General features: G+C 32.7%; 1 protein-coding gene across 1 annotated transcript; it reads right to left on the bottom strand.

Annotated features, from left to right (window-relative positions):
• Window positions 1-977: 977 nt before the first annotated feature.
• LOC135847232 (protein toll-like) lies at window positions 978-24,678 on the bottom strand. The gene is made up of 6 exons (XM_065366681.1): window positions 24,215-24,678; window positions 8,161-9,342; window positions 7,025-7,256; window positions 4,410-5,003; window positions 4,142-4,303; window positions 978-3,949 (listed from the first exon to the last, which is right to left on the bottom strand). Exons 2-6 carry the CDS (start codon window positions 9,333-9,335, stop codon window positions 3,194-3,196), a joined length of 2,919 nt encoding a protein of 972 aa, XP_065222753.1. The 5' UTR covers window positions 9,336-9,342; window positions 24,215-24,678; the 3' UTR covers window positions 978-3,193.
• Window positions 24,679-24,714: the final 36 nt, after the last annotated feature.

Raw genomic sequence — 24,714 nt, 5'->3', positions numbered from 1 at the left:
ACACGTAGCTCATTTTAATCTATCACAATAAGTAATCATGAACTATACAACTGCACGCTGACTCGCAAAGATTACAATTTTAGGAAAATTCGAAGCAGAGACAAACCGTCACTCATCGAAGTTGTCATTTTTTTTAAAAAAGTGGGCAAATTTCGTAAATGTTAGCAAATTTTAACGAAGTTGTCAAATTTTGAACATTTTGAGACTTTATATATGAAGAGACGTCTTATTTACCGACTATTTCGATCTTGAATTGCACATTTTTTTAGTTTTAACTTTTAAATACCTACGTGTCAAATGTAAAGGAATCGATTTCTTGTAAAAAAAAATAATTAATATGATTTACTTTTTGAATTGTAAATTTTCGAAAACTTCAGCCCTCACACACATCACTCAACAGTCAACCCTGTTGATTTTTCTTTTTTAAAATCAAACTTAGGAACTAAAATAGCTATCATCTACTTATTCAAACTAAAAAAAATACTTGAATTAAAAAATGAACTCTTCGTCGCATTGAAAATGAATGTTTTTTTACTTCTGGAAATACTAATTTTCGAGTGTTTTTGCCCTTGCTTCGTTCGGAGTTCGGACGTCTTGTTTGCTTTTCTTTCTTTTTCAACGTAGAAAGATGGACGATGGCCTAATTCATTTTGGTTAAATCACGATTTGGTGTGTGGTAAGTGGTAAAATCAAATAAGTACCTAAGTAGGTGTAGGTAGTTGTATGGATTATGGAATCTGTTTTTTTTTCTTTTTTTACTTACATTTTTTTTGTAAGCCCTAGCTAGATAAGTACTATTTTTTTTGTTTTCTAAAAACATAGGTACCTAATTGAAATAAATGCGTATAAGAAATGTAAAAAATTGATAATTTCTCATTTTTCGAAATTCAGATTTCAGATCAAGAGTCGATTAGGTAAATAACTAATCCAATGTTTGAGAAGTAAAAAATGGAAAAAGATACACAGGTAAGTTTAAAAAAAAAAATTGAAAAAAGGAATAATAAACTAATTTATAGTAACTTAATTAATTTATCATTGTTGATTGAATTTGAATGAATATTTTAGCGCAAATTCAGAATTTCTCACCTAGATAATTACTTATTACCAAAAAACAGAAAGCAAGAAGATCGAATCTGATCCCTAATTCAAATCCTTTGAGGAAATCTCATTATGTTTTCCTTTCCATATTATTATTTCATTAAACAAGTGTGTATCAAGTACCTATGCAACAAGTTCAATCATTTAATTACATTTCGAATTCGAAAAGCTGATAAAGAATCCCCCTCCAGGCCACCACCATTGCCACTGTCACCCAATCACGGAGTCACTGTCCAATACCACCTATAGTAAAAGGCCTGAGCGCTGTTTTGTGACGTCATCACTATTGGGGAGTACATACTCCGATAACACTATAGAAATGAATGCAATATTAATGCACTAGAACGAAATAAATCCCAAGAACATTTTATTTTGCGTTTTAAATCACATTCTGATATTTAATAATTAATTTAAGATCACTAAGGAATGATTTAAATGAACAAAATGAAAAAATGAGGTGATAAACAACACTGTTTTTCAACATTAAAGATGAAAGTTATGCATACACATGACAAAATTATACCTTTTGGAAGATATTACAAAACTCACTGGTGAAATATAATGAATAATTGTCGAATTTGTCCAAATCCCACTAAATTAAAATGATATCAACTCTAATTCCAATGTGTGTATTCCATTTCCATTTTCAACTACAGGTAAAAAACCACAGGACAGATAACTGTTTAGTTTCTTCAGCAGTGATATGATCGATAAAAACAATTTCTCTGATTTTGCTGACCAACTTGAGTGATAAAATTGATGATTCGAACACTTTCAGCAAATTGGTTTGAGATTTTGATGGTTTCTTGATCAGATATCCATTGTAGTTGGATGGTTGTATTCTTGTATTCACTATGCAGGTTTAAAACTCATTGTAGATTTTATGGTGCACTATTCATTTCACTGCAACGTTATTCAAGTAAAACACAGGCACTAGTACACATCAGTTTTCATTTTTATTCACTTCACAAGATATCTACATATCCAAATCACACAACAGTCACAACACAAACAGATCGCGAAAAATTCACTTTTGTACAAAAATAAATGATAATCCAACACCACCAGTAGATGAAAACAACAATATTTCATCACTGTACCACATTTTAGAACGAATTTAATTAATTAGTCATCATTTTAATAACTTTTTCAACGAAAGTTTTACTCAATTTCACGAATTCGCCATTTAATCATACGTTAAAATTCAAATGGTAAACACAATCGAGTCCCCTTAAGGTGTGACGTCAGAAGGTGATAACGATTCAGCGCTCAGGCCTTCTGTCCGAGTCACCAGTCTCTGTAGTGTGTAGTAAACAAAACAAACCAAACATCATAAAATGGCCATGCTTTGTGATAAGGAAAAGGTGGTAAGGGATTAAATTATTAGATATTTTTATTCGTTCAAAATGTTTATAGCATTATTCTTTCGTGTTGCGAATTGCCGAATTTTAGTTTAAAGTTTTCGAGTTCGTGTTGTGAAGTTTCGATTAGTTTTCCTCTACATTAATTTGCAACGACTTTGCGAAACCCATGCAGATCAACTTCAAGAAAATTTCTAGGGTAAGTGAAAGTCTGAAAGCTACAAGTCAACGTACTATATCATAAACATAAACATATAATACAAATTATAAGTACTAGTACTAAGTATCTTAAGTGATAACGGAGAACGGAGTGTCGTCAATCTCAAGATGTTATGGAAAAACCTGCGAAGGAAGTAAGGTACCTGAGGATTATCTGAATAATTATTCTACAAATAAGTATTAAATGCCATCACGGTAGATCACTAGGTAAACATGGTATTTACAATAATATCCCTGCGTAGACCAACAGTGCCAAAAACGGCACGTCAATGTATTTCTAAACGAAAAACCACCACGTGCCAAAAACGGCACGTAATGTATTCCGAAATACATTACGTGCCGTTTTTGGCACGTGGTGGTTTTTTGAATAAAAATTACATTGGCGGCTGGTTTTTGGTACGCGGTGGGTTTTTTTTGGTGGTCTACGCCTACGCCTTTGAGTATGGTCTACGCAAGGATATGTGTATGTACAATATTGATGGGTAACTGGTACCAAGAACTTATTATTAAATTTCTCAACCATCACTAGCCTGCATCGCCTCCTTCTCCCTGTCGTATAATTTCAAACACACTTCCGGTTCTGCGTGTTTGTATTTCTTCTTGAAAATCCTTTGAGGATGAGGCAAAGCGTACTTCAATTTATCCCAGAATAACGGATCGCCGCATTCCACGTACGTGTTCATTGTAATATAAGTTTTCAACTCCGGATCGAGTTTTTCCCTAGTGACATCTTCGAGCATAATGATGATTACCCTAGCACAGCCTTCTTTAATAGCCTTTAAATGCGCCGTTCTGAATTCCATTCGACCCCAAACACTTTTCAAGAAATGTGGACTCAGTATTATGATCGTTCGTCTGGAGTTTTCTACGCTTTGCACGACTTGACTAGGAATAAATTCACCAACTTTGAAGTCCCTGTAGTGAACGCATAATTTGTAATTGTACTCGCCGTTGTTCTCCAATCCAGGTACTAAAACTGTTCTAACGAAATGTTCATCTTTCTGCGAGTAGCTCACAAAAGCGTCATATGGTTTATCCTTATCTACAACCTCTTCGGAGACTAGCCAAAGGCAAATTTTATACTTGAACATCAACACGCGGATCTCCTGTTCGAATTTGTAGTATAAAACTGTAACGGTAGCAATCAGCAGTCCTAATATAGCTAAGCTGACGCAAATTAAAATGTAAGTGTTTGAGTGACTGCAAAAATCTTCTATGCTGAGTTTTGAAAAAGGACGGTCGTCGTTGCATTTTATTTTCGAGTTATCTATCTGCAATATAAAAATCATCAACAATCGTCAGTACCAGTGCCAGGATTTTTCCTTGGAGGGGGATAATTGAGTCCATCTCCATACTTGTAAGTACAAATAATTTTGTCATCGCATTATTTGGGTTGGTGGCGGGGGGGGGGGGGCAGAAATCAAATAAATACATATGTCTGAAAATATTATTTTCTTTCTTACCAGCGATTTGGTTCGATCGATAAAATTCCACAAATCCGACAAAGCACAGTTACATTCCCATGGATTTTCATGAAAAGTTAGATTCGTAAAGTCTTTCCTCTCCCCTTGTCCAAATATTGTTCCATTTAAATATTTCAGATTGTTGTTGTGAAGCTCCATAACCTGTAATATGTAAAATAGGTTTCAAAACATGGAATAAATAAGTGTAGTAATGTAAAATGAAAGGGTTGCAGACATGATGGAGTTTCTTATGAAGTTATTAACATACTTTTAATCCTTTTGGTAATTCATTCACATCGAATTGTTCCAGTCGATTGTGAGACAACGCTATCGTGGTTACGTTGTAATCATGGTCGATTAAATTCTGTAATCCTCGAGTTGATGTTAAATTATTATTTGTGTATAATAATTCAACGCCGTAGCCCTCTGGTACCTTGGGGAGGCTGTTTGGAAATTCTATTTGGTTTTTAGAAGTACAATTGACTTCAATAGTTGTATCATATGGTCTAGTATAACAATCACAGTCTTCTGGACATCCTTCTGAAATGGAGCATTTAAACTCGGTTAAAGAAGAAATATTGTTGATTGGTACTTGCTTTAACCGATAATGTGTATCACAGATCAATTCGTCAGCTTTCAATTTTATTAATATTGTTTTGTTGCTATCCAATAAGTGCAAGTACTGCGCCAAACTTAGAGCATTACAGTCGCATTTCAGCGGATTACGGCCTATGTCAAATGTTATGCTCGTTTTTCGCTTGTATTTATCTAATTCAGCTTCATTTATGTTTATGCTCGTTATTGTGTTATTTTTAAAGATCACATCAGTAGTTGTACTTTCACGAAAATGAAAATCTTCCGTCTGTAAAAAAAAAATAATTATACGAATTAAACTATCATTCAATTCACATTAGCAATGGCTATTAACTGGGTACTGACAAGGGAACTACCTGAATCGGCAGAAAAGAAAATGAACGAATCAAAGCTAGATCGAAAGGGGACTACCTCAGGACCCCAAATCCAAAATTTCAAGTGCTGAAGTTGATTTCTCGATTTTTGGTGAATTTTTGAAAATTGAAAAATCCAAAAAATCATCAATTTAACCAAAAATAGAAAATATTGATGAAAATTGAAATTTTCTCGGGAAGTAGTTCAGATGGCGTCTCTAACTCATTTACAACTATCGAAATTCGCAAAACCTCAATTCCAGTCATTCTGGAGCCTCCAGCGATTTTTTATCATTTCTCCAAAAACTTGAAATCGCTCTGGAAGGGCTAAAAATCAACTTCAGCACAAATCACTTTATTTGGGGCCTATGTGGGTTGCCTTTAACCAATTTTTGGGGTTGTCGCGAAAATCGGCGTCTGCCGGTTCAGATGTGTATTTTGCCCATTGACTTGCACATGTGCAGTACCAAGCAGGCACATATGTATGTACTTTCATTGTGAACTGGCAGATGCCGATTTTCGCGACAACCCCAAAAATTGGTTAAAGGCAATCCACATAGGCCCCTAATAAAGTGATTTGTGCTGAAGTTGATTTTTAGCCCTTCCAGAGCTATTTCCAGTTTCTGGAGAAATGATAAAAAATCGCCGGAGGTTCCAGAATGGTCGAAATGGGGGTTTTACCTATTCGGAACGTCAAAAATAGGTCGAAGCTCGATTTCGGATAGATAGCATTGCAAAAGATGGAATATTTAACATTTTCAAATTTTGGCATTTTTTTCAATGGGCAAAAATACACATCTGAACTGGCAGACGCCGATTTTCGCGACAACCCCAAAAATTGGTTAAAGGCAACCCACATAGGCCCCAAATAAAGTGATTTGTGCTGAAGTTGATTTTTAGCCCTTCCAGAGCGATTTCAAGTTTTTGGAGAAATGATAAAAAATCGCTGGAGGCTCCAGAATGACTGGAATTGAGGTTTTGCGAATTTCGATAGTTGTAAATGAGTTAGAGACGCCATCTGAACTACTTCCCGAGAAAATTTCAATTTTCATCAATATTTTCTATTTTTGGTTAAATTGATGATTTTTTGGACTTTTCAATTTTCAAAAATTCACCAAAAATCGAGAAATCAACTTCAGCACTTGAAATTTTGGATTTGGGGTCCTGAGGTAGTCCCCTTTCGATCTAGCTTTGATTCGTTCATTTTCGTTTCTGCCGGTTCAGGTAGTTCCCTTGTGAGGGAGGTATAACTTATTTGACATTGCCTAAAATTAATTCCCCTACTACATAATCAGTCATTTTAAATTGGGTTTTCAAAATAGGTACCTACTACTTACCTACTGAATAAAAATTTTTAGGTCAAGTTGTGCCTACTCGTTATGGTAATCAATAAAAGATCAAATCACAATAGAATTTTTTAAAGAATGGTTTAAACATCAACAGAAATTTCAGCTCTTCGTGTGATTTTTGGGTAGTGATTTATTGATTGTGATTATTGTGATTTTTCATCAAATAATTTTGAAATGAAATGATTCCTCAATGAAGGTTGATAAAAATCAATTCCTCTCTATCTCGAAAAAAATCGGTTGGAATCAAAGTTTTCCATATTCACAATCAACAGTTCTGGAACTTTCAATGAAATTTACGAGTAGATCGTTTCCATACTTTTTAAATATTTCCTGAAAAGCGTGGAAATTGATTCAAAGCGTGTACTGTTCTTTCCTGTGTCTCAGCATATTTATGTAGATACGTAGTTTCATCAAAATTTGACAATATGTACTTCAAAAGTAGGTTAGGTACCTATCAAATATTTTTCACTGACAACTACATACAATCACAAGACATAACTTGAATGAACTTAAATAGGCTGTGCATTAATCGTTAGGTAATTATATCTCCAGTAGAATAATATTTCATCAACAATCAACATACCCACCTTTAGACTACTAATTCTATTATTGCTGAGGTCCAGTTTTTTGAGAGCAGGCAAATAAAAAGTCCAGTCTTCGAATACTCTCGTCACCAGATTATCGCTCAAGATTAAATTTTCTAAATTCTCGCAGCATCTGTCTATGGTTGAATATAAAGACTTTGAATCGTTTTCCATTGTTAGTTTATTCATACTCAAATCCAAATGAGTCAGTCTCAGTAAGCCGTTCATATGATTCCTGCAAACATATAGAACATTGTTCAATGTGTATTTATCCATCCCGTAATCAATGAACTAAAATGAAATAGGTATTATCTAGCTAAAATTTCAATGCATAAATCATACTTAAATGATTTTAGCTCATAACCTACAGTCCTACAATTTACAAATGAATAGTGGAAATGCAAACCATGCTAAGTGCCAGAAACGGTTTTTTACAGAATAGCTTAAAAACGAGTTTGGGTAAATGGGTATTTGTACATGGAAAGCGCTATTTTTTGGTTTTTAGTGATAGTAGGTACATGGTTAAACATTTCTTCAAATGTGACACAACAATTCAGTGTTGAAAAAAAACACAAAAAACCGGTTTTTTTTTGTTTTAAAGAAATGTTAAAAACGGTTCCATAGATTCGTTGTTTAAAACAGTGTTTAAAACACGTTTTAAACCGAATTTTGAATAAAAATAAGCAAAATAAATACCTAGGTAGTCAAAACTCAAATGTCTTATTTTTGTTGTTTAAATTTTATTCATCATGTAGTGTTCATTCTGCCAACGATTGAAATTTCTGTTCATCATTTTTATATTGGTTATCAAATGATTTTTAAATGTGACTGCGATTGTGAAGTATTGAGAATTTCATGAGAAAAATAGAAAAAAACATGTTGTTTTTTTCATTTAAAAAAACAACGTTTAAAACGTTTTAAACACTTTCCTTGTTTTAAACACTTCAATTTTTTTTGGCTGTTTAAAACACTGTTTTTTTTTGCCAACCGTGCACAACAAGCGCATGTGTTACCACACATGATATAGGTACCTACAAGGTACATTGCTTTGAAGGTGAGAAAACACGCTAAAAAAATGGCACTTAGCATGGTTTGCATTTCCACCATTCAAATATGGGTAGTAATTACAAATCACTCACGTTGTGAACAAAGTTAGATTATTGCCGCGTAGATAAAGCTGCTGGAGGTTTACCAAATCATAAAATAATTTATCGTCCAATTGAGAGATTTTATTGAAATTGAGGCGCAATTGCCGAAGACTAGTAAGGTTCCGAAATAGTCCAGCGGGCAAATGAGATAAATGATTTTTATCTAGGTACAGCAGCTTAAGCATTTTCAGGTTAGCGAAGAATTCAGATGGTAATCCCGTAAAATTCTCATGAAAGGCTGCTTCCATTCTAATAGATTTCAAGTTTGAATTATTTATGAATGGTTTTTCGGGTACTTTAAGCAGTTCATTTTCGTGCAAGGATAGATCTTGCAGCTGTTTTAAATCATCGAAAGTACCATCATTCAAAGTCTGTATTTTATTCGTGTGCAGGGTGAGTTTAGTTAGCTCAGTCAAATTACTGAATGCAGAGCCCGGCAGGTCGACTAGTTTGTTATTGTGTAAATATAATTCTTTCAATTTGGGCATGGATTTGAAAATATTTCCATCTACGCTGCTTAAATTATTTTCAGAAAGATTGAGATTTGTAAGTTGTTTTAGTTGTTCGAATATTCCACTGGGCAAGGATTTCAGCGCAGGGTTGTTTATTATCTGCAATTCTACCAAGGTAGGGATTTTATTGAAGACGGTTTCGGGTAAATGGTCGAAGTTTTTTTTTAAATGCAATAACTTCAGATTACTGAGGCCCTCGAAATGAGATTCCTTAAGATCACTGGTTATTTTCGCTGAAATTAATTCCAAGTATGTGACATTTGTGGCTTTGAAAACGTTGAAAATTTCAACGAACGGTACATTTGGTATGGAACAATTGTATATTTCAAAATATTTGACCTTTTCAGTTCCGCGAACAGATAGGTTTTTAATCAATTCAATGTAATCAGGTTTGTTGTTGTTCCAACAGTTGATTGTTATTATATCTACCTCCTTCATATTGACTTTTTTTACTTCGTTATTTACATTCATTCCGACTGTAATTTTTGAATCAGGAACAAAGGGCAGTTTGCATTCGTACATGTATTTAAAGTTAACACAAGATTCCAGTGTACATTTGCAGTATTCAGCATTAGAACTTGACTTTACCGAAGTAATTAACAGAGCTGATAAAATGTACTGACACAGCAACCAAGTTCCGAAAGTTCTGTTCATTGTTCAACTAGAAAAAAAAAGAAGCAAAGGTTTTATAATTATTGATATGCTTGTTTCTAATAATATTAGGTATCTAATAATGCTAAACCTAACACAAAAGTACATTGAGAATCTAAATTACCTACTAAAATGTTTTGTTAATATTTGTAAATGGAAATCCGCAGTCAAGTTAAGGTACTTTGAAGCATTTTTCAAATTACTTTAAAATTTTTCTCCGTTACCAAAATCTTACATTAGAGGTATAGCAAAATGTTGATCACGTTGCTTAATGTTTCGTGGTTTGTGAATGGTCAACAAAGGGTGATCAGCATTATTATGACTCTTTACCTAATTCAAACAACCTATCAATTCTACAAGTTAATTTCGAATAAATTAAAAATAGTTTATTGAGAGTGATACAACTTCACAGCTCTATAATTGACTATAACATTTCAACCTTCGTAATTGTCCTTGTTGAGGATTCCATTTTTATTTTTTATCCATCATATGATACTATAAAAAAATGAAAGTGAAAAAAATACTCTAAGCAAAACACGTGCAGATGCCACTGCCACTGTTGACGATTTACCATTTCAGGGTTTTCCACCATATGCTTAAGTACATGAGCTTAAAGCATATTTATTTTCATTGTGAGAGATTGAAAATTATCTGATGAAATGATCTGTTGAATATTTCATTTGCAAATGTAAATACGTAGTACGTACTTACTTGCAAGTTATTACAAAAGAAAAAAATATCCTTGGCTTTTTTTTCTGATGAAATTTACATCTCAGTTCGGAAATCCCATTTTCGACTGTTGAACTCTTCAAAGTTGTTTTTAAAACCCCATTTCAAAAAATTCTCCAAATTATATGATTTTAATATGAAAAATATCAGCATCTTCGTTTATTGAATTCAGTTGGATCATTTCATACCAAATTGGCAGATTTTTGCACGAGGGGTCTTGGATTTTTTTTCAAAATCAGATCATGTGTAGAGATCATCAAACGATGACGAATGACGCCAACCGGACATTTTTTCTATTTTTTTTTTGGCAGAGCTGTGGGGCTTCAAAGTTCTCCAAAATGGCCGAAAATGGAAAATTTCAGTTACAAATTTCTCCCATTGTACTTGGTATAGAATTTTGAACTTTTTTTCAAATTGTAGTGTAGCCACTTTCAAAAACCTAAAAAATTTATTTTTAAAACTTATAATTTAGGTAAATATAATCACGGTGTCCGCGAGTAAAAATTCTGAAAAAATCCTTTTTTTTTCATTTTCGAAAAAAAAAATTTCAAGTTTGGCACTTATTGCAAAAATACCATCAGAAACTTAAAAAATGAAATTTTTTGCATTTTTGAGATATTTTACCATTGTGTAGACGAACATTTAAAAAAAATTCCCCTCCCATGCAATTTTTCAATGAATTGACGAGAAATACCCTTTTTTGTGCTTTAATTTTATACGCGAAGGATTCCAAAAAAAAGTTGTAGGGGTGTTAAAAGACTATAGGGAAAATTTTGGGTCTTCAACTTTGTACCATATGTATTTTTCCTACCAAATTTAAAGTTGTGAAATTTTCAAAAAAATTGCTGTTTCTTTTTTAATTTTTTCGACATGCAACACATTTAAGTAATTTTATCCCTTTTCGAGTTGTTGTTGTTGTTATTGTTTTTTAAACATGCCCAAAAATTGCCTTTTTTCAAGATACGTACCTATTCGTGCATATTTCTAGGATTAAAAATTATTTCAGATGAATTTGGGGTTGGATTTTCTCTCATAACAAACTCAAAATGACCACAGCCTATTTTCCATCTTTGTAGGGGTTCTCAAACTGCCATAAAATAAAAGTACATATCAGGTGTAAACTTGGAACTTGATTGTAGTACTTTTCTGTAAGTATGTTGACACACACTAGAAAATAATACAACATACTCGTAGTTTCAGCCAAAGTTATAATACAAGATTTTTTTAAAAATATACCTAATGTAAGTTTGTAAAAGTACTTGGTGTACTGAAACAATAAATGAATAATGATGATTTAAAAAAGGGAGGGTCCTACGAATTGTATATGTTAATATGTATAACTGTCTCATTTATTTCGATTTTGAAGTGAAAAATTTGTCGAATTGGGAAAATTTAAGCTGTATTCGAAAATGTTGGTGCGCATGAATCTTCTTAGATAAAGGAGCTCTATGAGTTCAAAATTATTCTCTGAGGTTCGTGATTTTTAACCGTCGGAATTTTTTAAATCGAAAATGCAAAAAAGAGGTTACCTCAATTTTTTTGGTGTTAATCAGCAAAAAAGGTTGTATCTACTTTAGGTAATTTTTTCAGAATTTTTGAGCTTGGATGTGACTGTGAGAGAGAAATAATATTTTTTCAACTTTTTCAGCTAATTTTTGGAGCTCAAAAGGCGGCTACACTGATTTTCAGCAATCTTCTTTGTCAGATGATTCGTCATCTCTTATCGAGGTCTAACCACATAAAAAATATTTAAAAAAATCGCCGACCCAAGTGCAAAAAGTTCGGCGATTTGACACGGAATGACCCTAAAACGAAATAAGCCACACTATTGGCTCTCTTAATGAAGGAGTGGGGGGGGGGGTCGGTAAATTACAAATTCGCCCGATTAGTCATCCTCGTGTAATATTAATTTGCCAGTTTTTCCTCCACGAGTGGCGGGATGCTACTTTACTCATTTCCGTAATTTACTTTATCAAAACATATATTATTTTTTTCAAGTATGTATGATTAATTATTGATAAAAATTTGTCACGACGAATTCATCGCACAAGTACCTATACTGACACCAGTTTTAATTTTTCTAAATTTACTAGCTCATATTTTTGACTCACATCATCTCCCTGGCTTAATGTAGTATAGCAGTAGCTCTTACCTACCCTTCCTGACCATCACTTTTTTCATTCTATGCTTCGCAATCTTTCAATTCCCTGGTAATTTGATGCGGATGCTGTAAAATTGTGTGGTGATAGCGAATTCAACCGATTAGATGTGAAATACGTAATACGAATGTACATAAATATGAAATTGTAAAGAAGATATTCTAGGTCGTAAATGACATCGCGATCCGCTGAATAATTTAATAATCCCTCAACCTGAAAAGAGAGGATGTTCAGGGGATTTTTTCTATGTATTTAAAATTTTTTGAAAATACTACACTGTTTTTACTTTATTTTATGGTGTTAGCTATTTGCCAATCTCCATATTTGATTGCGATATTTCAGAACATCACCTCTACGTAGGTAGGTGCATGATGTGAAGGTAAAAAATGACGTGTTGATGTTTTTTTTAATCAAAGATCAACGGTCGGTGTCATGACACGGAGGTGAAAAAGGATGTGCATCAGATATATTTCAGTCGAATGCAGATTGAGATGATGAAAGCTAACAACCCGTGTAGAGATTGAAAAAATAAAATTGATAACCGAGAAAGTTTATTGAATCTTATCGAATTTTTAGAAAATTGTACGGAATATCAAAACGTAATGCAATGTAGAATTGTAGATAATTAGGTCATTATAATACGAGTAATCGAACCTCTCGACAACTCATGGCGTCGATTACGTTAATTTTTTGTATTGAAATAATTATAGAGTTACAAGAAAGTATCGCATCTGGCAGAAAAATGTTTGATGCGGACGAAGGGAATCGAAGGATCCTAAAATATTCCACCAAACAAAATTTCAAGTGCTCAACTTCATTTTTCAATTTTTGGCGAATTTTAAAAAATTCAAATTTGGGCCAAAACTATAAAAATATAAAAATTTCAGCAAATTGCCCTGGAAAGCTGAAATTTGGTTCATATACTTTGTTTCATTTCATCCCACCTCCCAAATCAATTGGTGGCAGTTTGAACGGTTCTGGAGGTTCCAGCGGATTTTTGGATTCTCCAGTTTTCGAAAAAACGCCGCCGTAAGTTGATTGAAAATTAAAATAAACTCGGATTTACCATCTTTGCGACCTTTTCGATTTATTTAAGCTTATGGGTACGAAATCTTTTTGTGCTATTACAAATCACAAATTTACTCCAGTAATTTTATTATTTTTGAAAAAAAGGAAAAGTCAAAATCCGCTGTGGCTCTAGAACGGTTTGAAATTATCATCAATCGACTTTGGAGGTCGAAAATATGGTACAAACCAAATTTCAGCTTTGTTGATCATTTTTCCATTTAAAAAAAAAAAATAAATAAATAAATTTATAACTTTTTATTTTCTTTAGTAGGTGTAATCATGTCATACTGAAAGCGAATTCTAAGATGAATTCAAACGTATAAATTTCTCAAGCTCAGGTCAAGTTATTCCTAAACACCCATCCCTTACCCAAGTCTTTTTTATCATCGAGTGTGAAAACCCAAACAGCTACATTTCGCGATTGTTCACCTGTTTGATTTATACTTAGTATAATTTGGAATTATTTGAACACTGGGGCGGAATTAGCTGCTTCACAATAGAAGTACGTTGTGTAAGCCGAAAGTGTTTAATATCATCTAAGTAATGCGTGTTGAAGTTGATGACGACAAAACACACGAAAGTGCAATGTTGATTTCGAATAAAACGTCATTTTTTTCTTCTTTGTTGTAGAGCATTGGTAACTTGGTAAGTAAATATATTATCATGGCAGACTAAAATAATTACAGTCGCCTACGTTTCGCATTTTTTCTTTTCGCAAGTACACCACTCGGGCATGTTTATTTTTCCTTCAGAGGTACATCATACTTACATAGTCTACGAGTATATGCAACAGTTAGGTATTTATTGTGTTTATCTACTCGTATTAAATTCCATTTATTAATACTTGACACACGCGTCTTCTTCGTAAGTAATTTGGTAAATTGATCGTTAAAAAAAAGGTCTAGTTTCGTTTTTCATGAAAAGATGACTTTTTTCTCGTCTTTATAAAATTTTCCCTTTGAAGGTTATTTAACCTGGCTATCTATTAAAATTTCAATAAGGGCGAATGTTATTTTTAGTTTTTGAAAAATTACAGGAATTAATTAGTGGATAGACTTCTTTGTCTGCTTGTGTTTCTTTCTTTCCGCTTCTTTTTCGTGGAATACCTAATTGTTGGAAAAGTTTACGAAGTCACATATGCTCAAATTGGGCCAAAATAATGATCCATTTCTAAAATAAACTTTCCTAGGACACCCATATTCAATTAGGTATTATTTTTATAAATTCAATCTTTATGCTTATATCTTGGTCTTCCTGTCGAACTTTATCAAGGTAGGACCGGTTTAACTAAACAGCCGCGAATTAATTCATAATCAGTGTTTAAGTGTACAGGTATGTACATATATGTAGAGGTACCAGTACTACTACCAACTAACCATTTTTAAAGAGCGGTTGCACTGAACACCTTGCTTGACTTATATAAATGATTTACAAATTATTTGGAATAACTCGTATGTAAATATCGAAAAATTAAACGCGGGAGAGCGTCAAAAGTTGTAATTGAGTTGGTCTTACAAGTGCTTGATTAAAAAAAAAAAAATTAACGACACATGCTTTGAAATGTGTTTTATGTTTTTTCTTTCTATTATCGTATTATCATGCAGGCATTGCAGGCGCGACTCTTTTACACCTAGAAAACTGTCGAAGAATGAGCATTTCTGTTGGGCATGGTAGGTAGTAGGTACTGAATTTTGTTAAAAAACCAAATCTTGAGAAATTCTAAAATGTCAAAGCAACAAAAAATATTATGAATTTGTATTCTTTTCTTGATTATTTGCTTATCAAATCAGCTTTCGCCGCTTTCGGGTTTTGGTTGAGGTTGGTATCCCATTTTTCACCCGAAATTTCCGTATGGTGAAATAATCACCTGAATAATCGAGACCGAGCCTCGTAATTCTCACGCATATTCGTGATTTCTTACAAAAGACCCTATATTTGAAAGCTCATATCTCTAAACTGATTGAATTTAGAACGAATTTGCTTGTGATAAGTTTTGAAGAAAACAGATTTGAGACTGACTAGCATCAATCGAAACTTGAAAATTTCAAAAGCGAATTTTCAAGTGAACTATTTATAATTAATTTTAAGATTAAGATTAAATGAACACAAAAGTTGAAAGCTCTGTATATTTGTGAAAGCTGAACCCAACCTTTTGAAAGTTGAACTCGACTGTTTGAAGTTTGAACGTAATCAACTTTCCAATTACTGAATCAAGCCAGAAGTTTTTGATGATTCAACATTTTTGAAAGTTGGTTTTCTTGTTGAACTTTTTGGAGTTGAACTCAACTTTTTGAGAGTTTAACAACTTTTTGAAAGTTGACCTGAAAGTTAAACTCAACTTTTTGAATATTCAACTCAATTTCTTGAAAGTTCAGCTCATTTTTTTTAAAATTGACCTTAATTTTTTGAAAGTTGAACTCAATTTTTTGAACGCTGAGAACTCAATTTTTTGAAAGTTGAACTCAATTTTCTGACAGCTGGACTCAACCTTTTGACAACAAAATTAACAGTTTGAATGTTCAACTCAATTTTCTGACCGCTGAACTCATCTTTTCAATAGCTGGACTCAACTTTTTGACAGCTAAACTGAACCGTTTGAATATTCAACTCAATTTTTTGAGAGTTGAACTCAATTTTTTGAAAGTTGAACTCGATTTTTCGAAAGTTGAACTAAACTTTTTGAACGTTGAACTCAATTTTCTGACAGCTAGACTCACCTTTTTGATACCCAAATTGAACCGTTTGAATGTTCAACTCATTTTTTTGAGAGTTGGACTCAATTTTCTGACAGCTGAACTCAACTTTTTGAAAGTTGAACTCGACTTTTTGAAAGTTGAACTCAACTTTTTGAACGTTGAACTCAATTTTTCTGACAGCTGGACTTGACTTTTCAATAGCTGGATTCAACTTTTTGACAGCTAAACTGAACCGTTTGAATATTCAACTCAATTTTTTGAGAGTTGAATTCAATTTTTTGGAAGTTGAACTCAACTTTTTGAACGTGGAACCCAATTTTCTGACAGCTGAACTCAACTCTCCAAGCCCTCAAACACTCAAATACCAAAAAAATTGAAAAATAAGACAATACACATCATTTTTTAGGGTTTCTATGTAGAGTAGGTACTTAGTTTGAATGCCCATTTTTTTCTTCATATGACCTTTCAGAGCTCCTTTTATCACCAATTTTGTTGAAAATATTGAAATTTTTTTTAAAAAAATGGTGTAATACATAATTATGTCAATTTTCAACGCTTGGGTTCCTCAGTTGCTAACTGTTTCCAAAATTGAAGCGTGGGAAGGCACTTAAGGGTCGAAATTAAAACCTAACAAATAAATGGAAAAGTGAAAAAAAAATCGAAATTATTACATTACAAGATCGACAAATTAAGGCGAGAATAATTTCGAAAAATTTGAAATTTTTTTCAACTTATGAATGATTTTAAAAAATTGTATGTACCTACTTCTCTCTCGTTTTCTTAAAATAGGTTCGCGTAAATTTTTGTTTTTTGTTTTTTTTTCTTTTCTTTTCTTGGCGGCGATTTTATTAGAGTTTACGTAAGAAGTGTCTATGAAAATATCGTGACCATTTTCGAATCCAGAAGGGTTGAATTACGTACCTAGTTTTTTACTTCATTCGTCTTTAATTCCAGCGGTTGCAGTGCAGGAAGATTTTCTCTTATCTGTTCAATTACTTAAATACCTACTTACAAAGAAACCTCTCACTCTCAGTCGACGTTTTTCCCCACGTTTTTCAAAACAATTTCAACTGCTCAAATAAAAAAGTAAGGATTCCTACGAGGATTTTAATTTTCTAATAATTCTTTGAAAATTGCATGATTTGATTTTAAAAAATTGAATATTTGATTACTGTGCCGGAAAACTTCAATTCTAATGTCATTGCAATTACAATTTCAATTTCACAAGTTTTTTTTCAAATTGATATCTGTTTGGTCTTTAGGACACGATGGTAGTACAGATATGACTCGAATAGAACTCTTCCAGGGTTGTAGCTGCTCAATTGCACATGTCAAGAGCTTGTGGTATGTTTTTGAAATTTGGGCTGACAAATAAAAATACACCGATTTTCATTCGTGTCGAAAATGGACACCAAAACATGTTAATGTTGTAGAAATACACGACCCACTGACCCAGAAAGGGAATTTTTCAGAGCTGTAGCAGCTCAGTCACATCATTTTGGGATTTTTTCATTTTAAATTAACCTCTCAAAAACAACATTATCCCCACTAAAGTCAAAATTGCACATCTTGAAAATTAAAATTCCGGTAGTACCTTACTCTCAATTTTTCGTTTAGGCTGGCGAGATTTTTTAGAATTATCTTAGAGGTCTTTATTCTATGGTAGAAAAAGGAGTAAATTCGCCAATTGAGTGGGTAACTGGGTACCTTGTCGGTATGTTTGAATGTGATCATATCTATTTTGCGACGAGCTTACACACGTCACATACATGCTCATTTCCGGTTAGTTATCAGCGAAAAATGTTTACATTCAAACAAAAATGGCGGACCTTGATTACGCTCATAATTTTAGTACCCTAGTACCTATACTTTGATAGGGATGAAAATGAGTGAAAAAATTCCTATCAATTTTGTGGAAAACTACATATAATAGAAAACATAACTTTCTAATTGGCTACAGCTTCAAAATCGAGTTTATTATAAGCCAATAATTTTCTTCAGCTGCCATCAGCATTTTTTTTTTCATTTTAATTTGTTTTTCACCAGATTGACGAGCCGCCGCCATATTTTACCATAGCTGATTCTATATAAATATGAATTTTTCTTCCATCAAAAATACTGCAAGACAAAATACCTGTCCTGTGTTCAGAAATATCGAGCACTCGAAAGAAATTTGTGGAATAGATGCATGTAATTGGTGGGATATTATCACATCAATCTAGCAACCAATCAAATTTTCCGATAGTGCTGGATATTTCTGAATATACTGTAACTATACCTACTCGGATTAATCAAACGTTCGTTGGTAAAACCGTTTAAAAAGAGCTAATTCAACAATTTATATAATTATTCGAGGAATCGCGGATATGTTCATATTACCAAGTTGAGGTTGTTTACAAATTTCCTGTTTTCCCCACAGTTCAATCGTACTACCTGGAATTGCGAAAAATTGCTTACTTTTTCAATTTTTTGCAACTGTTCTTCGTTATATTATGTAGTATACTACACGTATAATACGTACAGTATGCGAATGTTTATTGAAAATAATTCATCAGCGTAGAGTCATTTCTATCAAAATACCTACACTCTTGTGCATTAGGTTGCCTAGTTCAATTTAATTAAATTTTTCACAAAAACGACAATTAAATAGCGGATATTTTGATTCGCCAGTGGAATTTCAATAGGTATAGGTAATTAATAAAAATGCAATACACGCGTTTTATCAATTTTAAGTACATATGAATATTTTCTTTCTTCACGCAAGACACGTTCCTGTTACAAAAATACATCATCGGTGGCGTCTTTGATACATACTTCGTATGTGACTTTGATTTTTGAAAAAAAAATTGACATACGAGGTATCAAAGGCACCACTGACGATATGTTCCTGAGGTTAGCACTCGAAAGTTTCCTTGCTCAATTTCGAGTATTTTATTATAAATTTGTCGACTGAAGTAGCCTAATAAATTCATCTGAGAACGCAGTCAACTGATTCGCGAATCGCGAATGTGAATTTTCCTTCGAATGCGAGTACTTCAAGTGCATGTACTTATCCATACAATGTATAAAAATGTAGGAATGGGAGCAATTACTGATAACTCATCATTATTCTTTGAAATACAAATCACGTGACAGAGTCGCATTTTACTTATAGTGCAACGTGCTATACGTTCATACTCGAAAATTAGATCATACTTTGTTAAAATGAATGCAAATGTATATTTGGATCTAAGTGAGTACTTCTACTTACTTACATGTATCGTTGTCAACTTGAGTTGCAAATTATGTTGTTGACATGTTTCTTTACTTCTATTAAACACACCGCAAGTGCGCGTCTTGTTCAATGAATATTGATAGTTTTTGGATCCATAAAATCATTATTAGGAACACTTTTTTCAAAAAAATTACGTCATATTTTAAAATGTGGCTGAATTTTTCTGAATTATGAATCTACGTATTTTCATAAATTTAATTCGAGTAGCGTTCGATATAAAATTTCAATTTTCTTATCACCCAGGTTTCATTACATAAATGATTCAATTTTTTTATAATTATTGAAATTATTAGCAATAATTTTTCATACTGTAACTTTATCAATCTGAAATTCTGAATCACTGTAGATTGCAGATAAAAGCGTACACCGCTGAGCGCGCGTTGGTTATTTGATACATGAATTTTGCTAATGTGACCTCAGTCAATAAAAATATGTAATTTGAAATTCGAAAATGGAAAATTTCTCAGAGAAAAAAAAATCACCTCAGAAAAATTTTCAGAATAAAAGTATTATACCTACTTTGAAAATTTTCCAACTCCAAGTTTATGAAGCATTTTTCCCGGGACAGGATAGGTAGGGAGAGGGACTGAAGTGAAAAAACACGATTTTTTCAAAAATATTCTCTATTTTAGGATTTATATTTCCTGGAGCAGAATTTCATTTCTGAATGACTTAGAACTCAAAATGACAGCCTCCTCTCATCCTCTGTATTTGGTTAAAATCCTCCGACACATTTTGTTTTCGTGATCCACACTAAAAATTAGTTTTTAGGAACAATCAAAAAATGGTTACGAAAAAAAAGTAAAATTTTTGATCAAAGAACTTTGTTCAAAAAATTTTATTGTTTAGGGTTGTGATACTTTATAGAATATTTGTGTAAGTAAAGATTACTGCGTTTCAATATCAAAAAACTGTTTTCCCCAATGAAGGAAAAACAGTGAAAGAAACAGGATAAGGATAACCTTATGAAAATAATGAGCTTGTTATGAATATCCAGGAATGAATTTATTATCGTTAGATATGAGTAGACATTCGACTCCTCTTTTCCACAGTTTTTTTTTTATCATATTTTGATTTATGAATAATATGATAATTGATAGTATGTACTAGAAGATGTTGATAGATATACTGGCACATCTATCTATACGTATGTATTACCCGAGAGAATAATAAAATATTTTAATAATAAACACTGCTACATATGCTATACGTACAAAGGATGCTGCTTGGTTGTAAATGAGTACCATTCGCCATTTTATTCAGTTGTACGCAGCTTGTCAACTCAACGATGTTCATTTATTATGTTTTTCAAAACGTTCTCGAAATTTCGCATATGAAAGTGATTAAAGTTGTTAAAAGTTTTTTTGATAAGATAATGTCGAATGGGTGGGGGGGTGGGGTTTCCCCGCGCACATATGTTAAGATAGTCTGATACATTCACGAAATTTGCACTTGGGAAAAAATCTGTATTTTTTATTTGAGGAGTACGGTTAGCAACAATTTTTTAATTAGGTAGGTACTTATCTGATCAATTGAAAATATTAATAATATGGAAAAGAATTCGCGTCATTCTGCGAAATGAAATGAGTCAAGTGCGTAAATATACGTACATAGGTAGCTGTTTGTTATTTAATCATTTTCCAATTACTTGCTGCATTTTGAAAAATACTTTGATGGGTTATACCACACCTGATTACTTACTAACAGGTAGGTATAGGTAAGGGTTTTCGTTACTACTCGATCGGTCAATTATTAGAATGAGAATTGCAAAAAAAAACTCGTTAAAAGATTTTTCTATTAAATTGATGTGTTGTGAACGAGATAGAGATACTGGAAGAGTATTCAAAAGAGCAATGAATATGCTTCTTTTTTTTTTATCTCATAAAGATAAAAAAACTTCCATTTCTTCGAAAAATATAGAACACCATTTTACTGTTTAATTACCTCGTGTTTTGGTAATTCTCACCGTTTCTTGAGAACGGTTCATATTCCCACTCGCAAAATTAATTTCATGGCGCTGAAAGGTCATTTTAATCGATTTCAGACATTTTTGTTTCGCTTCCGCCCTTCCTCCCTCTGAAATCACGTCTCAGTCGAAGTCATCAACAAATTAGTAGTTTGGCGGTAGATTGGAGTGACATGAGTTCATGGCTGGCGGAACTGCTGTTCAGAATTTTTTTTTTTGTAAAATCGTCATTTCCCCAATTTTTGGCAATTCCTCCACAATATTTTGAAAATTTGAAAATTGCCGACAAAATCACCGACCTATCTTCAAAATTCTTGTTTTTTTTTTCAAAAGCTGGTGTCCTCACTTCACTCGGACTAATCATAAATTGTGCTGGGAATAAAGTTTTATTCAAACTTTTAAAAATGCCAGTGGTGAAAAACTGACCATTCGCATCAAATTACTGCTGGTTAGCTTCTTAAAACTACACATTTCAGAAAACTTTTCTCTTCTTCACGTTTAAAATGTCAAGAAACCATTGAAAACAAATTTTCAAGTGGAAATCAGGCAAACGGAATTATTCAAAAATTCTTCAAAAATCGAAAAATGAAGTAAAAGCATTCGAATCTTGCAAATATAAACACCCCCCCCCCCCCAATGGCGAGTTGGTGTATTTTAGGATTCCTCAAAAATCTCTGGAATTTTGAAAAAACGATCAATTGCGAATTTTTGATATGGGCGTGTGATGAAAGAAAAACACAATTTTTTACTTCTCGATACACAAATTTTTGAAAGTTTTTGCCCTCGCTTCACCCGTTTTTTTAAAATGTATTTTTCAAAATCAAAATGGAAATTTCTATCAAAAAATCAAGTTTTAAAGACAACAAATTAACTTCTCACCAAAAAACATTATTTTTATGTGTTTTGAAATACAAATTTTCAAGAGCTTTCGCCCTCACTTGGGTTTGTTCTTTTTTCTTTTTCAAAATAAAACTCCTTCAAAAAAAATCATTCAAATTCTAAAATTTTAAAAGCCAAAAAGTAAACCTCTCATCCTCACACAAAAAAAGGATCGTTTTTATGCCTCTTGATGTACAAATTTTTATACGCTTTGCCCTCGCTTTGCTCGAGCCTCTTCTCTTTTCTTTTTCAAAATCAACTCCCTAAAAAAAATTAGATAGACCTATTCAAATTCTAAAATTTTAAAAACCAAAAAATGAACTCGTTTTTAGGCATCTCGAAATAAACATTTTCAAAAGCTCTCGGCCTTGCTTTGCTGGGGCCAATTTGTTTCTCATTTTAGAATAAACAAATTTCACATTTTGACGCCTTCAAAAAATAAAATAAATAAAATTCATAAGTCCTAAATGAATAGGTATTGTATTCAATTGGGTCTACTACATTGATCAACAAATTTTCAAACCACTCCCTCTCAAAAATCCAAAAATAGCTTTCTCCATTTCTGGTTTTACATTCGATATTTTTGTTCCCAATTGACCCCCCCCCCCTCAGAAAATTTGGAGCTCAACGCCACTGTTTGCATATTTAGAATTTTTTTAAATTAAAAAAGTTGGTAATAGAAGTTCAGCAGTTTTTTATATCCCAAAAGTATCCAGTTTGAATAGAAACTTGATACATATGAAAAAAATTACCCAACCTCCCCCCCCTCCGGCAAATTAAAGTATGAGGTAAATATAGAAAATTGGAAAAAATAATCTGGAAAATTGGTTCGGAAAACCTGGAAAAGTCAAGGAAAATAATTCACCAAAAATAATGGACACTACGTGATTTTTTGTGTGTGAGGGGAGGGGGGTCGAGTGGAAAGCTTTCTGAAAATTTGGTTGAAAAAAGATAGTGAATAAGTAGTAATTTTTTCAAAAAAAAAAAAATCGTTAGATACCATGAAAGAGAATTAAAATTTTACAGAGCAAAATTTTCTATTTGGTAGGTACCTCTTTTTCGACCTTTACTTAATTACAATAAATTAATTCCAGCTTGACAAAGAAACCTTTCAATTTAATTAAATTCGAAAGTGAATTTGCGCAGTAAATTTTTATCAGTTAGATGAGTGTGACATAATGTTTTATCAATCTGTAATTTCAATTTATAGGAACTACGTGTTTACTTTTCATTGGTATTTTGATATAGGAAGAAATTCCTTTGCAATTTTTTAAAATGATGACGCACGATCGATGCCATTATCACTATCACTAGGGATTGGGGATTTTTGAAACACAATATCAACCTAGTGAGAAATTAAAAATAAACCGACTTTTTCAGCTTATAGGTTGGTTGAAATGTGTGTTGACTGAACAAATTCAACGAGCACATGATGACAGTGCGAAGGACTAATTCATTTAGTGCTATAACAAAAGTCCATTCAATTAACGCTCACCCATGTGTATTTTGGCAGCTTGTCACGAGTAGGTACACGTGCAACGAAAACTTGCACCTATATTGTTTACATCGTAAACTTACGATTAGATAAATTATCCTACTCGCAGAATGCACTAATAATCTTTGAATTATAATCGAGGTTTTCTCGAGCACCCATTAAAAAAATGCTCTATCAACTCATAATACATTTATACGTACGTATTTATCTAACGTTTTATAAATATAGACTCGAGAATTTGGCAATTTAATGCTCGGTATGTTGCGAATTAAATTTTCGCGAATGTGTGGGCTGCGAAGATACCATTCTTTATTAATAATAAGTCGAATAGGTTGATCTATGAAATGAATTGTTGTTTTTACGAGTATCCCATGTGCAAACGCTCTGAATTGAATTACGCATCTTATAACATTGAACTTGAAGTGTTCGTAGCCAATTTTCTCGTAAACCTTACTTAGCTATCTACAAAATATAATTTGCTAAAATCGAGATAGGCTTTCCTATTTACACATATCGAATATAAGATTTGAAATATAAACTCGAATAAGTATTAGGCCTATTTAAAAAATGAAATAGTGACTGTTTTGATCTTTAAATACGAATTAAAGGCACTCACTTTTTATTCAAAATCCGATAAACAGCATATAAAATTGACAATTTTTAGTATCCGTATCTCAGGTAATTTCCCTGAATATCCGAGTAGTCCGAATGCACATGTTGCTCATCATCCGGTCTGAAGTAATGGTCTCTGAGCCGAATTCTCTCACTGTCACAGTCACAGTCACCAGTCACGTGCATTAGAAACGAATTTTTTCAACTATAAAAATTTATAAACGCATGGTATCGATAATCGATTTCAATGCGCATCGTATATATTTTATTGGTGGGTAGACTAAACAAAACGGTATCTATTTTTAAAGGACTATGCTAATAAGTGCGATTTTTAGCAACACTACATTCGCGTTCAACGAAAATAAATCGGAATATTAAATTTTTTCCGGCGAGAACTACACACTACATCGCGAGGTATGTTGTAATGTGTACGTCTTGTTCAAGTAAATTTTATTTTCAAACTGATACAGGGTGACCAGTTGACAGTTGCGTAATTCCCTCTAG

The sequence above is a fragment of the Planococcus citri genome, chromosome 5 (assembly GCF_950023065.1).
Source record: "Planococcus citri chromosome 5, ihPlaCitr1.1, whole genome shotgun sequence".
In the NCBI taxonomy this organism is placed as follows: domain Eukaryota; kingdom Metazoa; phylum Arthropoda; class Insecta; order Hemiptera; family Pseudococcidae; genus Planococcus; species Planococcus citri.
This window is presented reverse-complemented; position numbering and strand designations above follow the sequence as displayed.

Excerpts from the sequence above, each read along its gene's own strand:
- LOC135847232 (XM_065366681.1), bottom strand. The coding sequence starts at position 9,335 with ATGAACAGAACTTTCGGAACTTGGTTGCTGTGTCAGTACATTTTATCA. Across the intron at positions 7,257-8,160 it reads AATCTAACTTTGTTCACAAC|GAATCATATGAACGGCTTAC; the intron begins GTGAGTGATTTG and ends ATATGTTTGCAG. Across the intron at positions 5,004-7,024 it reads ATAGAATTAGTAGTCTAAAG|ACGGAAGATTTTCATTTTCG; the intron begins GTGGGTATGTTG and ends TTTTTTTTACAG.